Source organism: Salarias fasciatus, chromosome 17, assembly GCF_902148845.1.
Source record: "Salarias fasciatus chromosome 17, fSalaFa1.1, whole genome shotgun sequence".
NCBI classification, from domain to species: Eukaryota; Metazoa; Chordata; class Actinopteri; order Blenniiformes; family Blenniidae; genus Salarias; species Salarias fasciatus.
Window position 1 is genome coordinate 14,184,049 of NC_043761.1, and position 15,953 is coordinate 14,200,001.

The following is a 15,953-nucleotide window of genomic DNA, read 5'->3' on the forward strand; positions in this document are numbered from 1 at the left end:
CAATGACTAATGCGGCTGAAGGTCGACGCTTCACGTCATGACGGCCAGAGCTGCTCGGGTATTTTCCAGCTTTACGTCTGGCTGATAAGAGCAGTCATGGCAGCTGGAATATTTTACCATTTTCTTGATGTTTCATCGGGCAGCATTTGAGCCTCTTGTGGACTGATTTTGGTCCACAGGCCTTATGTATGAACTTTATGACTTATAGGTTGTCGTTCTTGTAGAAATTCTTTTGAAGCGAAGGTCCAAAGGGGTTGTGGTAAATGTAAAGAGAGATGCTGAAGGTGATGAATGATGACAGGATGAGCGGTGCCGCCATCTCTGCAGGTATTAATTAAAGGTGCTGTAGGCAGGATTTTGTTAGTCAATGCTAATTTTTCTGTGTTTTCTTTGGATTAAATGTTAGAGTATCCATTGATAATCCTTTAGGAGTGTAGCATAACTGCACTACCGCGAGGGCGCAGCGTTTCCATCTGTCTCTGTTCTGAGCTGAAAAGGAATCTCGACAGCTCCAGGTATCTTTGACCAATCAGAAGAGCCCATGAGGCTCTAACCGTGATTGGTCGAGGGGCATTTGTCGCATGTTCTTGTGGGAGGGGCTTAACTTGCGTAAGGGCGTGATGTCAGAGAAAACAGGACAGGATTGGCTGTGCTGGGTTTCAAATCGCCATCTTAGATGGGTCACATCGCCATCTTGCTTAGGTAAACCTAAGCAAGATGGCGGAGATGCGGAATCCTGCCTACAGCACCTTTAAGCTGTCAGCAGACAAGATCAGTGATGAGCAGTTTGCTCTTGCAACATCAGCTTGACTGAAGTAAAATGTGGAGTGAAAAAGCAGAGAAGACAACCTCCTAACGGAAACTGGTTCCACATGGCAGGAGCCTGATAGTTCAGAGAACCCAGGAACCTCCAGCAGACCATCAGAACGAAGTGTTCTCCTGAGACAGTATGGGACTAACACCTCTATAAGACATGATGGGGCCTGGTTGTTCAGGGCTTTATGGGTTAAGAGGAGGATTTTAAATTCTATTCTAGATTTAACAGGAAGCCAGTGAAGAGAAGCTAATGTTGTTCTGATGTGGTCTATCCTGCTGGTTCTTGTCTTGCTGCAGCATTTTGAACGAGTTGGAGACTTTTTAGACAGTTGTTGGGGCCCCTGATAACAAGGAATTACAGTAGTCTGCTCTGGAGGGAACAAATGCATGGATTCATTTCTCAGCATCGCTTTGAGTCAGCAAGTCCTGGTCAAAGGTCACTCCCAGGTTCCTCACAGTGTGACTATAGGAGTTCAAGCAACACCATCCAGGGTCACTGTTTGTTTAGATTAATTTTTCTCTCAGGTGTTTTGGGCTCAATAAAATAACTTCTGTTTTATCCGAATTTAGGTGGAGAAAATTACGACTCATCCAGTTTTTTATGTCTTTAAGACAAGCTTCTAGTTTGACAAGTTGATTGGCGTCATAAGGCTACATGGATAAATCTGTGTATCATCTGCATAACGGTGGACGTTAATGGAGTGTTTCCTGGTGATATTCTCTACAGAAAGCATGTTAATTTGTGAAGCGTATAGGTCCTAAGACAAAACCCAGCTTAAGTCATTGCAAAAAAAAAAAAGAGGAAATAAAAAAAAAAACACAGATTTAATTTTTTTATTTTTTTCGTTGAAAATTCAATAAAGACAGGTTTAAAAAACACAGATTAAATACAATCTTATTGAGCAGCTGAGTAAATATTGTTTAGCCTTAGAAGCCCAGTTTTCCTTTCACATGCTATCAGTCTCCACTGTTTGATTTTATAGAGCTTAACACTATTTTCTAATTCTGTTCAGTCCTTTATAGTCATTCACCGCAACACGTATAAGACATACATTTCACTACCAACAGGATAAATTGAAAATATCATGCCAGTTTCAATTATGTTTTTGATTTCACTCAAGTAGATTTTTTTTTCAGTATTTTGCAGTATGTGGTTTATTTTTAGTAGTAACTGATAAGTTGGGCTTTTCTGTTTACTCATTCCACTGATACAGCAGGCTGTTTTCATGGCTTGGTGGTCTCAGAGCAACATTTCCTTCTTTTTTTTTTCCCTTTAACTTTTCCCACACAAAACTTGGCAACTACCAAACATGCACGTCTCTACCAGCATACGCAATAAATCCAAGGTTGAAAGAATACATTTAACAGAAATCTATAACGTACACAAGCAGCGGCTGCACAGTTTATACACATAGCTTCAAGCACAAACTTGACTTACTGGATTTACTGGATCCCAGCCATGTGTTAAGCTGGTAGAAGTCAAGAAAACAGGTGTCAGGTTTTTTTCTGGTCTCAGTTACTGCTGAGCAAAAACGGGACAAGGAGTAGAACCTGTCTCCAAAACTCCCTCGAGACAAGTAACTGTATCTTCTAACAGTTTGGACTGGAGCATCTCTCCTCATATGTGAAATCAACTATTTCTCAAGGCAGACCAGGTAATTAAAAATGATCAATATATCTTTTTGGTTTTGGTAATTTATTGTGATTTTTTTTTTTTCTTTAAGTGCTGTTTTTTTTTTTAAGTCTTACTGATGTATTTCTTGCAAATGTTTAACTTAATAACAATAAATCTGAAAAGTGTGTCAACTAAAAAAAATAATAATTCAGTAGACTTTGTTCGTTTATACTTTTCTATTGCACCACACTAATAAATGTTCAGTGTCTCTTATACAAATCTGAATTTTATTCTATATATCAGAATAAAAGTATTTCTTGACTGTTTCTCTTTTCTGCATTTGATTGTTTTCAAAACACAACGGTGGCGGGGAGAAGCGAGGCGCCGTGGGCAACAGTGGAAAATAACTGCTTTGAAAAGAATGACCAGTGTGGGCAGCGGGAATTTCATCACGTGTTATGAGGAAATCACATGATTTTGTCTAATTTACACTGATAGAAATGAAATAACTAGGAGAACTGTGTGTTTGGACGAAATAGCTTTCAAGGAATCAGTTTGATTGTTCAGTTGTTGTGGGTTCCTCTTGTGCGTTCATAAACCTTTCCATCTCAGGTCAGGACTTGCCCTCAGGCTTTTTTTTTTTCTTTCTTGCAGCAAGTCTCAAGCTGCAAGCGGCGAAATTCTCGTCTTAGATCTAAATCTCACATACGTAAGTGTACATTACTGATGCTATCATCTGAAGACTTGCGTAAAGCACAGAGCGAGCTGCAGGAAAAACACACAGAGGGGGGGAGATCGGGTTGCACCCACCACTGTAAAGCGGTTTATAAGTCAGGCAGTGACAACGTTTCAATATTGGAACAAAATATCTCTGACAATAGATACAACAAATGTTGCCAAAGAAACTTTTTCCTCTACTTTTCACTGTGTAACTTTATGTGTTAAGTCTTCACAAAGACAGCAATTTCTAAAAGTTGTTGTGGTCAATGCTTTTTTTTTTTTTTAATCATATGCACAATTACCAATGTTTGTTATAATGCTCAGGTTTTTCTGTGTTCAATTGGCAGCTGTTGGAGGTGAGTTGGAGGTGATGCCTAATTTAGCTTACGAACCCGGTTTGACCCCGGGACAGCCATGCCTGATATGCATCTGTTATGTTCAGAACAACAAAACGCTCGCTTTAAGGAAAGGCTACCACAGGTCAAACTCAATGTCTCCATCGTAGATCAGAGAAGTGAAGCCAATCACGTGTGAAAGTTAAACGAAGAACATTTGAATTGTGTTTAGAGGACAGAAATATTCTGGTGCCGCTTAATGGCCCTTGAAAAACTAAATGTGGGATTTCCAAGTGCAGCTGGAGGTGTTGCTGCAGGACGTCACTCGGGTCGTTCGAGCCAATGACTCTGCAAAAACTGTGATTGGGCTCGGCTTTAAACAGGAGAAAAAACCTCAGCTGACTTGTTTTCTCTTCGTAAACGGATCGCGTTTTGTTACAATCTGTGCTGAGCCGGCATCCGCACAGTTATGTCTGCCAGCGACTGAAGGTCGGCCACGATCCCTGTTATCAGCGAGGCTCCTGGAAATAATGAGAATGACAGATCCAGCCAAGGTCGGGGTGAGCAAGTGGAGGAGCAGTGAGAAAGAGAGGAATGGGAGCTTTATCGTGGGGAGGCGCGATGCTGACTGACACTGAGAGGACAGGCGTCAAGACAGTGGATTTCAGATTTCCAACACTTTTTGATGAAGTTCCAGCTCTAGTTTTGGGACCTTCAGTTGAGATTTTCACAAATGTCCTTCAAAGTCTCAATTAAATAACTGCAGGGACATGATTCCCTCCTGAAGAGCTAACGATTGTGTGTGTGTGTGTGTGTGTGTGTCCCTTCACGACAGACTTTCAGAATGGCAGCAAACTGGCTGGGGCTCGTGTCCATCGGACTGTTCTATATCATCATCCTGGGAACCGGCATCTGGGCATCCCGAAAATCCAAACACGAGGAGAAGAAAAGCCCCGGCAACCGGAGCGAGGTGGCGATGGTCGGAGGAAGGAACCTGAACATCTGGGTCAGCATATTCACTATGACAGGTATTACAGCGATGTTCCTGCATGTCAGGCTCCGAACACTAACATGTTTATTAGTGAAGTCATCCCATAATAACATTTCAACAAGATTAACTTGAATTTAGCGATGGGGATTTGTTTTTAGTTCTGCTTATTGTCTCATGGATTCATAGATTAAGAAACTGAACTTTTGGTGCTTTTGCTTGCGTGCTTTGGTGTTTGCAGCCACATGGGTTGGAGGAGGTTACATCTTGGGGAATGCTGAAGTGGTCTACGATCCGACAAAGGGGCTGATTTGGGCTATTGGGCCCATCGCCTTCGCCATTAATTTGATAATAGGTGAGTAAGGCTCACGCTCATTCAATACAACCATCGATAAAAATTCAAAATCACAAATACCGACTCTTACCATCAGGCGCGCTCTTCTTCATCAAACCCATACGGTCAAAGAACTACGTAACCCTAATGGACCCATTCCAGGAGAAGTACGGCAACACTGTTGGTGCCATTATCTTCATCCCTGCCATCATAGGAGATATCTTGTGGATCGCATGCATTCTGGGTGCTTTGGGTAAGTTTGATAGAACTTATCAAAAATTCAGCAAGGAAAGCCTTATTCCATCAGCGACTGAGTGTTTGTGGTTCCAGGTGGGACGGTAAGCGTCGTGATGGACATCTCCTCCGTGCTGTCCGTGGGAATCTCTGCAGGCGTGGCCATTCTCTATACCTTGATGGGAGGACTGTACTCTGTGGCCTACACCGACGTCATCCAGCTTTGCTTCATGCTCGTTGGCTTGGTACTGCATCATTTGATTTTAGATTATGTGCAAGCAAGTTTGAGATGATTTAATCAGTTCCTTCCCCACCACAAAGTTGTCTGGAACCCTCCCCCCCAGGGGAGGCAATGCCCCACATTTTATGAACTGCTAGTCTATACAGTTCAGTGTTATCTTTGCTTGCATAATCAAAACGCAGCACTGATACTGTTTTCTCTGTATTCCAGTGGCTTTGTGTCCCGTTCATCCTAACTACACCCTACGCTGCTAACATGACGCTCGCTGCGGTAAGCGAACTGCACCAGGGGCCGTGGCTGGGCAAGCTGCAGCTGCAGGACGCAGGTCGCTGGATAGACGAATTACTGTTACTGGTAAAAACACGATTCGATTGCATCTCAGAAAGTATTTCTGCACTGTAGTAGAAAGTGGTAGAAAACCTTCTTGTTCCAAACAACTTTATTGTTATTATTTCCTCTGTTTTCAATCTTTCTTTAGAGTCTCGGAGGCATGTGCTACCAGGCTTTCTACCAGAGAGTGCTGTCCACAGCCAGCATTAAACAAGCCAAGATCACCTGCTATGCTGGAGCAGTTCTGTGTCCGATCCTCGGCATCCCATCACTCATCATCGGGGCGGTAGCAGCATCTACTGGTACCTTTCTTTCTTTTGCCTGAATGTAATCCTCTCTATAAACCATGATATAGCCGTGTTTACCCTATAAACACACTGCAGATGCATCTTGTTTTCGTCTTGTATCCACATGATTATCGTCTGGCAGACTGGAACCAGACGGCCTACGGTTCGCCAGCCCCTACGAGCAGGACAAAGCCGGCGTCATCCTCCCCATCGCCCTCCAGAATCTCTGCCCGTTCTACGTCTCTCTGGTCGGGATCGGCGCTCTCGCTGCTTCCGTGATGTCTTCCGCCGACTCCGCACTTTTATCCGCTTCGTCCCAACTGGGGCGAAATGTCTTCAAGAATCTCATTTACAAACAGGCGAGCGTTTTATTGTGTCATCTGACTCTAATTTGAAGTGAAGATGACCGAAAGGAGCATCTTTACTGAAGTTGGTGGTGTTTTTGGCAACGTCGACGCTCCTGTGGATGAAGCGCTAAAGAATATGGATGGATCGTTTGAAGATAGTATGGCAAACTTGACACGACTCGCTGACTGAAAATGATTTTCTCCCGCTTTAGGCGTCGGAGAAGATGATCCTCATCGTGGTGAAGGTGTCAGTCCTGGTGTGCGGGCTGATCGGCGCCGGCCTGGCCATGACGTCGAACTCCGTCCACCTCTTCTGGATCGTCAGCGCCGACGTCTTGTACTCGATGATGACTCCTCAGGTGATGTGCACCTTCTTCCTGCCCCAGTACGTGAACCACTACGGCGCCTGCTTTGGCTTCGTCTTGGCGATCCTGCTGAGAGTCCTGATCGGAGAACCTCTCATCAGCCTTCCCGACCTGCTGCCGCTGCCGTGGGACAAGCTGCAGGAGGACGGCCACAGACATCGCCTGTTCCCCTTCCGCACCGCCATTATGCTCGTTACAGTTGCAAGTATTCTGCTGACATCGCAACTGGCCAAATGGCTGGCGAAGAAGGGAGTTCTAAAACGCATGCAGACGGTTAAAAGCAATGACAACATGCACTATATGGCACCGGTCCAAACAGACACCGAGGAAACTGAGAAACTCAAGAATGGAGAATCTTTATAACCCACCAAGAAAGAAATAAAGGGAAAGCACTTTTTTTTTCTATATATATATATATATATGAATATATACTGACTTCATGGGGACGAAATAGGCACCTGAAACAAGGAGACAACTGATCTAAGGTTTTGTTGTGTTTAACATTTCATTCACTGAGGAATTGTAAAGATGCAGCAACATCCATTTAGGTCTTGTTTTCGTTGACGTGCGCCTATCTTCGCCCGGACACTGATGGTTTCTGGAAGTCAGACGGTAATGTGAAAATACATGTTTACTCAAAAGTAATTATTGAACCATCAGACATCGCTCGGTTCTCTCTGAAACGCTGCCTATTCATGAAGCAGACCGTGGCAAGAGATGACAGGAAAAAACAAAATTTTTGCACATAATTTGGAGTAGTAGGGAATAGAGCAGTTACAATAGAAAAGTGGCTGCAATGTGGAGCAGTGGTTAGCGCTCCCACCTCAGTGACATTGTTCATTCTTTCCGTGCAGAGCTTGTATGGGCTTGAGAGTATTACTTTACCCTGGATCTACCGGTCAAAATGATAGTATGTCTCCGTGGCGTTTGCCCCTTCAGCCCTTGTTAGCAGCGATGGACTTGAGCCTCAACACCTTCCTGAATCACGGAAGGATAAATGCAACGTTGCATGAAATTTTACGAAAGACAACAATGAATAACGCACACTTTTATCTATTTAAAGAGATTCCATGCAAGTAAAACATGCAAAAAAAAAAAACAAAAGTGTCAAATACATTACAGCTGAAGGAACTTTGGCTAAAAAATACATGTAGATTTGAGCAAATCAAAATCGGACTGTTGGACAACCAGGTGAAAAATGTAAGCATTTGTAATGATTTGTTGTATATATTCAATGTATCTTTTATGAGCAGCAACAAATGTGGAGCAAAGGTGGAGAAATTACAACCTGAGAAATCTGGCAAGAGGAAAGGAAAAGGCTTGCCAAAGGCAGTAATAATACTTGGCGTATTGCCAGAGAGCCTGCCTTCACTCCACAGTCCAAAAATTGCACTTGTAAACTGAGGTAATGGGTTTAATCTAAGAGACATAGTCACTGAAAAATTTCTAATTACATTTTAACTTTTAGCTACATAAATAATATATTGACAGAAGTATTAGCTGAGGTGAGGAGAGGCTGGTGAAAACACCGCGTGTTTTGGAAAGATAAAGAAGACAAGTCTTAAGGTATGAATCAGACCAATAATAACAAAGTATTGTTATATTTTTCCTCAGTTCAGTTTCCTCATAAACGAAGGTTGATGTTATCATCAGGACAGTGACGTGTAGTGAGGATCATGGTTGAAGAGGCACCAAATATCTGAACCCAGCAGTTTGACTGACAACAGGCTGCGTTTCAGATCTCATCCAAGCATTGGTTAAAAATAAAGGGAAAGTACTTTACTAAGATTAGAACGAAATTCAATGGTTCCACAAAGAATATTAACATATCAAATAAGAAAGAATAACATGTGAAATAAGTGAATCTTATTTAAGGACTTGACAGTAAAAACTTTTTACAAAGAAGAAGCTGCAGGCTGGTCTGAGAGCGATCAGCTGTTCCCTCTTGTAAAAGTGCCAGCAAGGATATGAATGTAATTTATTATCTAGTCTAAAAAAAACTAAAAAAAAAAAAAAAAAAACAGCATGTTGGACAGAGCAGAGTAAAACTTACCAAGACACCAGGAGTGATTTAAGAATGTAGAAAGATAGTTAAAAAATAAATAAATAAATAAATAAATAAATAAAAGGTGAATGAAAATGGAAGGGAATACAACAGGCATCTTTGAACTGCAGCTATGTGTAGTTCAGGAAACAGATCTGTTCTTGACTTGCTGATAGTTCCCATGGCTCCTGCCTCTTTCTCTGCAGCTGTGGAGTCGCATGAGAAACTCTGGACTCATTAGTGCCCCCTACCGTGAGGCAGAAGAACTGCCTGCCTCTTCACTGCCGTTGTAAAACCACTGAGCTCACAAAACTGTTAACACACACAGAGTGAGTCGCATGTTCTCAATGCCAGCAGTTTATAAAGGATGGCTCCAGCTAGAGTTAAACTCAGTCCCGTTTACATGACGGTGTAAATTCAAGTGAAAAAGCAAAACTTTGGTTGTGTTTAGGCGATCTGTTTTCATGAAAATGGTGGTCAGGGATTGCAAACGCTCTGGCTCCATCTCCATGTAGACAGCGGAAACGCCGCTATAGCACATGAGCAACACGGCAGCAGTTAACAGTTCTGCTGCACAAGCAAGAGTAGATGGACAATATTAACTATTTTATTACAAATGTCTTCAGCATTTCTGTCATTTCCATGTACATGGACATCGTTTTCAAAACGTTGCCATGTAAATGTGAAACTTTTCTGAAACGAGACAGCAAAATGTTGCGTTTTCACTTGAAATGCTGTCATGTAAATGGGGTCTCAGTCAGCACATGCCTCTACATGGATCTTTTTAGCTAAAAAAAAAGAACTGCTTAAGAGGAAAATCAGTTCATATTGGAGTTCACACTGTTTGGTCCATCAAAACCATTTAATCACAGGTGAGACTGTGTCTTTCTTTCCTGCCTCTCCTGCCTGAACGTCACTGAATACAGATATCGTACACCGCTTGGCTTCAAGCTGCACTTTGGAACTACAATGACAGAAACATAAATTGTGTTGTATTCTTTTTTTTTAAATAAAAATAATTCTGATGTAAAGTTGTTGTCGATCATTTTGTTTTTAGTTCATTTAAAGGTAATAAAAGCTGTATGTATACATCAACCCTGATCAAGACTCTTATTGTGAAGGCTGAGAGAGGAAGCGCGCTCGTCAGTAGGAAGTCTGCCGGAGTCACTGAGGAGTCAGAGCATCATGCCACACAAAGAGGCTGCCTCCGTTATTCTCTCTCCTCCGCTGCATCCGGCTTCATCCTCCTCGTGAGTGAGAACCATGGCTGTGAGTCACGCGCGCGCTTCCCGGCGTTCGGGAATGGATGCGGATGAATGACGCGCGAGGGTTTTTTTTTTGGGAGCGGAATGCCGCGGTGTTGCCGGTGATTGCACCTTGTGAGAACGTTCGTACCTGCTGTCCGCCCGATTGCTTTTGATCACGCCGCGTGACGTCACTTCCTGGGAATAGCCGCGTTGTTGCCGTCCAGTTTCCAGCGCGCGCGTCCTGATGCGCGCATCATTAATATATCCGATTAGAAGCGCGCCCGTCAAAAGATCTTCTCTTTCTTTTTTTTTCAGATATTTATCTGAATTTTCCTCATCAAATTCCGAGACAGAATTCATTCAGGTTTTTTTTTTTTTTTTTTTTTTTTGTCCTAGGAATTTCTTCTTCCGCTCGTCATAGTGACGACAAATAAGGCTGGCATGACTCCCCCCATTCAAGTGTCCTGGAACTGTCAGATCAGAGCCTGGGGGACAGCTGTGTGTGCAGTTTTTCTCCTTCTTCTTCTTATTTTTTAAATATAAAAACAGCTGCATTTTTTTTTCTTTCTTTCTTTCTTTTTTTTTCAAATTCCATATACCTGATCTGGAACAGACCTTATTATTTCCAGCTCTGCTTTCACTGCTGCTGAGATGTAAATCAGTATCCGTGGTATAACATGTCAGTAATGTGAAGTCAGGAAACAGCGTGGATGCGCAGCGGCAGGCTGTTTTCTCTGAAGACAAAGGGCTCAGTGTGTGACCTTCACCCACTGGTTATCCACCCAGTCGTATCTCAGCGTCTGTCATTGTGTGGAAACGCCTGTGCCGCGCTGAAATGCAACTTTGACGAGCTCGCGGAATTTAGAAATTCATCCTAAATTCTATCAAATAAGCTCAAGCCTCTGGATTTTGTTTTACTGTTTAGTCATATTTGACTGTTAAGTATATTCTTGTCTTCTGTTTTCCAGCTGCAGTCCAATTCGACATGTCATCTTGACCTGACCTGTGAGCGGAGCCTTTAAGGAGCAAGTACGATCACTTCCTGGCTCTTGGAAAGGAGTTCGGCTGGCTGTTTATTTATCTTGAGGCTTCGGAAGTCATTTATATAGCTCTATATTGCAGTCTGATTTTAGTGGAAAAAACCCTGAGAGGCAGGATTTGGTTGAGAAGGAGCTGCATTGATTGAGTTGTTTTGCAGATATACTGTGCAGGATTGTAAATCTGTGGTGTTTTTCAGATGAATAATTAGCAGAAAAGGTTGGATAAGTAGTTAGATTAGATGTGACACCTTTAGAACAGAATCTGTTTTGATCACAAACCTCTGCAGGTAAACAAACACGCAGGTCGTGACCTCAGGGATTTGCCTAAACTGCACCGAATAACCTGGATTCTGCTGATTGAGACCTTTAAAGGGAACATCTCAACTCCAGAGAACAATCCCCTCTGTTTTAACCCATCGTGTGGACGTTACAGTAATTTTCCACACATGGTAGCGAGGGCGGACCCCCTGTTTCTGCTCCCGCCTCACATGATATTTCTCACAGTGCATTGGTTCTTTAATCTACCACAGTCGTTATAATAATAATAATAATAATTAAAAAAACCTCACATCTGATGATATAACAGTCCGCTGCTGGGAATCCGGAAGTGGGGAGATTTGTGGAAGCGGGTGTCAGGTGTCGGTTACATGTTCGGCGGAAAGAGTTAAAAATACTCGCAGTCTCCCCAACCATCCGCAGGAGAGTAATCGTACGTCCTCCTCTCTGTTGTGACTGGCGGCTTTGAAAATCACGCCGGAGATTTATTTCCTCTTCCAAAAACAACACAGGTAATTACAATTATTTTGATACGAAGACTATATTTAACACTTTGTTTCTATTTTGTCAAGAAAAGAAAGCAAGTATATAATATATTCTTGTTGATCCCCTTTTCTTGCAAAAAAAAAAAGAAGAAGAAGAAGAAGTATGAGAACTGATCTGCTGTGGTAAAATGTTTAATGACTGGAGTTCAGACCAGCGCTAAAAATAAACTGCAAAGCCGCCCCGAGCAACTGTGTCAACTCTGAGAGTTTGTCAGAGCAATTTATGAAATTCATACCGCTTTGAAAAATGATGCATGTTTGCAAAAATCATTTTACTGCTCTGGATTTTATACTGATTGATTATTTTATTATTCTGATTATTTTGTTTTTTTTGTGTTTATATGTGCGGATGAGTGGATATGACTTTACTTGCATGCATGTAAACCTTGCTGCTGTGTGTGTGTGTTGTTTAATAATAATAATAATAATGATGATAAATGGTCCTTCTGTCAGCGTGTCGCTCAAGTGTGATCAAACCGTCTGGAGTCGAGTATCTAAACATAGAATCATCGGTGTGCTTATAAATAGTTGTGGACTTCAGGACGCACATTCCTCTCTAACCCTCCCATAATGAGAACCTTCTGGAAACATCCATACGCTGAGGATTTTACCCAAGCTGACCTGACGTTGCATGTGAAAAGCTTTTTTTTTTTTTTTTAAAGTGTGTGTGGCTGCATTCTGCGTTTTTCTTCCCCGTCCCTCCATCCCGGCCCGCAGAGGCTGAAGATGACGGTGAACTGGATGGGACTGGCGTCCATCGGCGCCTTCTACGTCGTCATCCTGGGAACCGGCATCTGGGCGTCCAGGAAGTCCAAGCATGAGGAGAAGAAGAGCCCCGGCAGCCGCAGCGAGGTGGCCATGGTCGGAGGGCGCAACCTGAACATCTGGGTCAGCATATTCACCATGACGGGTGAGAGCATCTCGATCGCTCTCAGATCGTCGCGGAGCGGTCGTCACATTGTGATCTTTGATCCCGTAGCCACGTGGGTGGGAGGAGGCTACATCCTGGGCAACGCGGAGGTCATCTACAACCCGACCAAGGGGCTGGTGTGGGCCGTGGGACCTCTGGCCTTCGCCACCAATCTGATCTTGGGTCAGTGCTTCGTTGTGATCGTGGCGATACTTTATTCTACTCACTGATCAAAAAAAAAACCAAATTTGGAAATTTTAAGTTTTATCTCAGGGATGATTTATTTGGGTGGTTTGAGGGTAAATTTTTCTAAAATTAACCCTTTTATTTATTTTTAAATTAACTAATGTAATCAAAGTATTTCCATTGTGTGAGATGAAATGGTGTGCTGACAGAAATACAATCGTTCTCATTGTGTTTTTGTTATTTTGAGCCTTGAATGAGCCTTTCTACTGTATATTTACATTGCACCACTGTTTCTCTACAGTAGGACACACCCAACACTGGCTCGACAGCGGTCTGCATTTTTCGTGAGTTTCACGGCGACCATAGGTTCTCTTATGCGCTTGAAAGGAGAGAATTAGTTGAGGAGGTATTTAGCTGGCTTCGCTCTGCTCTTTTCACTAGAACGCCAATTCAATTCTTCTCAAACTGGTCCTTCAAGGGTCCTTCGGAAGGTGCGCGGCTTTCCCGGAAACTCAAAACGCTCCTGTCTGTGCGGCTTTTAGGCGGACTCTTCTTCGTCAAACCGATTCGGTCGAAGAACTACGTGACCCTGATGGACCCCTTCCAAGAAAAATACGGCAACACCGTGGGCGCGGTTCTCTTCATCCCCGTCATTATCGGAGACATCCTCTGGATCGCCTGCATCCTCAGTGCGCTCGGTGAGTCCGAAACAACGCCAGAAACTGCGTTCTGCTGATCTGAGACGCAGCGGGTGTGACGTGTGTGTGTGTGTGTGTGTGTGCGGTTGTCCAGGTGGGACGGTGAGCGTGGTGATGGACATCCCCACCACGCTGTCGGTGGGAATCTCGGCCGCCGTGGCCATCCTGTACACGGCCATGGGCGGGCTGTACTCGGTGGCCTACACCGACGTCATCCAGCTGTGCTTCATGCTGTTCGGCCTGGTGAGGCTGTTTGGTCGAGCTCAGGTTTCTGTTGGAACAACCGCCCGGTCCGGTTTCAACCCGAGCTCTTCGAGATGCTGAGAATGTGTCTCTGGTTTGATAACCGTCTCCTCCGTCTCTCAGTGGCTCTGCGTGCCGTTTGTCCTGACCAGCCCGCACGCCGCCAACGTGACCGCCGCCGCCGTCGGCAGGCTGCACCAGGAGCCGTGGCTCGGCAGGCTGCGGCCTGAAGACGCGGGCCGCTGGATGGACGAGTTGCTGCTACTAGTAAAGGACCCCACCTTCCCATAATCCCCAGTTACACACCTTCACACCAGCCATGAAAACTAACCCTCACTCTGGTTTCATCTCTCTCCTAGAGCATCGGCGGGGTTTGCTACCAGGCCTTCTACCAGAGAGTGCTGTCCACCGCCACCGACGCCCAGGCTAAGATCACCTGCTACGCCGGCGCCGTGCTCTGTCCGATCCTCGGCGTCCCGTCGCTCATCATCGGGGCGGTAGCGGCGTCCACCGGTACGCGGTCTCACCTCCGACGCGTGGTTGACGCGATCGGGCCCGTCTTGTAATCGCGTGTTTGATGTTCCGGCAGACTGGAACCAGACGGCCTACGGTTCGCCCAGCCCCTACGAGCAGGGCAAAGCTGGCGTCATCCTGCCCATCGCCCTCCAGAACCTCTGCCCCTTCTACGTCTCTCTGATCGGGATCGGCGCCCTCGCCGCCTCCGTCATGTCCTCTGCCGACTCCGTGCTGCTGTCCGCCGCGTCGCAGCTGGGCCGGAACGTCTTCAAGAACCTCATTTACAAACGGGTGAGCGAACATCGAGTCTTATTTTCTTTTTTTTTCCAACTTTTAGAATGATCTTTAATTCTGCTCTTCCCTGTCAGGCGTCGGAGAAGCTGATCCTGGTGGTGGTCAAAGCGTCGGTGCTGCTGTGCGGGCTGATCGGCGCCGGCCTGGCCATGATGTCCAGCTCCGTGCACCTCTTCTGGATCATCAGCGCCGACGTGCTGTACTCCATGATGACCGCCCAGGTGATATGCACCTTCTTCCTGCCGCGGCACGTGAACCAGTACGGGGTGCTCTCCGGCTTCGTGTCGGCGATGCTGCTGAGGGCCCTGATCGGGGAGCCGCTCATCGGCCTGCCCGACCTGCTGCCGCTGCCGTGGGACAGGATCCAGGAGGACGGCCGCCGATACCGCCTCTTCCCGTTCCGCACCGCCATCATGCTCCTCACCATGGCGATCGTCCTGCTGGCGTCGCGGCTGGCCGAGTGGATGTTCAGCAAGGGGCTGCTGAGCGGCGTCCGCGGTGCTGAAACGGACAGCGACTCGTGCGATATGGCGCAAATCCAGGCCGACGAGGAGGAAATGGACAAACTGAACGGCGAGGCCTCGCCCTCAATTAGAAGCAATACAGACATGGAGAGCTAACTTTTTCTTCTTCTTTTTTTTTTTTTTTAAATAGGGGTATTTTACATGAGAAAATTCTTCACAAAAGTCAAATTCCGGACCTCAGATTATTCCCAAGAGGACCGTTGGTGGGTTTCATGTTGAGCTGTGTTTCACATTCCTTTATTTAAACCAAACTGCCGTCCGTCGACATTTTCTATTCCATCCCTCCTCAGATACTTGACATGCTTCAGTTCGTAAGCTTTAAAGAAACATTCCATATGAAGTTTTACAGCTTTTATTTACTCTTCATAGCACAAATCCTTCAGTAAACATTCCATCGGGTTTTGAGAGGGTTTTGCTCCTGAAGTGAGGATCAAGTCGCCATCTGGACGTAGTTCAGATTCAACACAAGGCGTTTATCTCAGAAACACAACTACCTTTAGCTGAAAATAGCTTTTCTTTTGTCTTGTATGTATACTTTCAATCAATCTAATTAAAGAAAAAAGAAAGAAAACCGAACCCAAACCACCACCTCCAGTCAGCAGAGCGCCCCGACTCGTCCCGCCGTTTGCGCTTTGTGTTAGCAGTCCTGAAGTCCCGATAGGAACAGTCGTCTGGTTTCTGAATAAGATCAAGCTTTATTTGATTTTGATCAGAACCAAACCACCCTCTCGTGTTTTGATTTCCCGCTAAGCTGAAGAACCGATACGAAGTTTTTCTCCTTCACTCTGCAGCTTTTCCTCAACGTTTCTGTTGTTTTG

At 44.8% G+C, this 15,953-nt stretch overlaps 1 protein-coding gene, 1 long non-coding RNA gene and 1 pseudogene across 2 annotated transcripts; 2 read left to right on the top strand and 1 right to left on the bottom strand.

Annotated features, from left to right (window-relative positions):
- Positions 1–2,336: 2,336 nt before the first annotated feature.
- LOC115403958 (high affinity choline transporter 1-like) lies at positions 2,337–8,661 on the top strand (annotated as a pseudogene).
- Positions 5,827–14,412, bottom strand: LOC115403963 (uncharacterized). The gene is made up of 3 exons (XR_003933285.1): positions 14,393–14,412; positions 13,862–13,866; positions 5,827–5,912 (listed from the first exon to the last, which is right to left on the bottom strand). It is a non-coding gene; the product is annotated as an uncharacterized LOC115403963 (long non-coding RNA).
- LOC115403957 (high affinity choline transporter 1-like) lies at positions 11,344–15,558 on the top strand. The gene is made up of 9 exons (XM_030113047.1): positions 11,344–11,731; positions 12,482–12,674; positions 12,744–12,851; positions 13,397–13,558; positions 13,653–13,801; positions 13,925–14,068; positions 14,161–14,314; positions 14,391–14,608; positions 14,686–15,558. The coding sequence occupies exons 2-9, from the start codon at positions 12,491–12,493 to the stop codon at positions 15,229–15,231; spliced, it is 1,665 nt and encodes a 554-aa protein (XP_029968907.1). The 5' UTR covers positions 11,344–11,731; positions 12,482–12,490; the 3' UTR covers positions 15,232–15,558.
- The last annotated feature ends 395 nt before the right edge of the window (positions 15,559–15,953 follow it).

Excerpts from the sequence above, each read along its gene's own strand:
- LOC115403957 (XM_030113047.1), top strand. The coding sequence starts at position 12,491 with ATGACGGTGAACTGGATGGGACTGGCGTCCATCGGCGCCTTCTACGTC. Across the intron at positions 14,069-14,160 it reads TGGACGAGTTGCTGCTACTA|AGCATCGGCGGGGTTTGCTA; the intron begins GTAAAGGACCCC and ends TCTCTCTCCTAG. Across the intron at positions 14,315-14,390 it reads GGCGGTAGCGGCGTCCACCG|ACTGGAACCAGACGGCCTAC; the intron begins GTACGCGGTCTC and ends ATGTTCCGGCAG.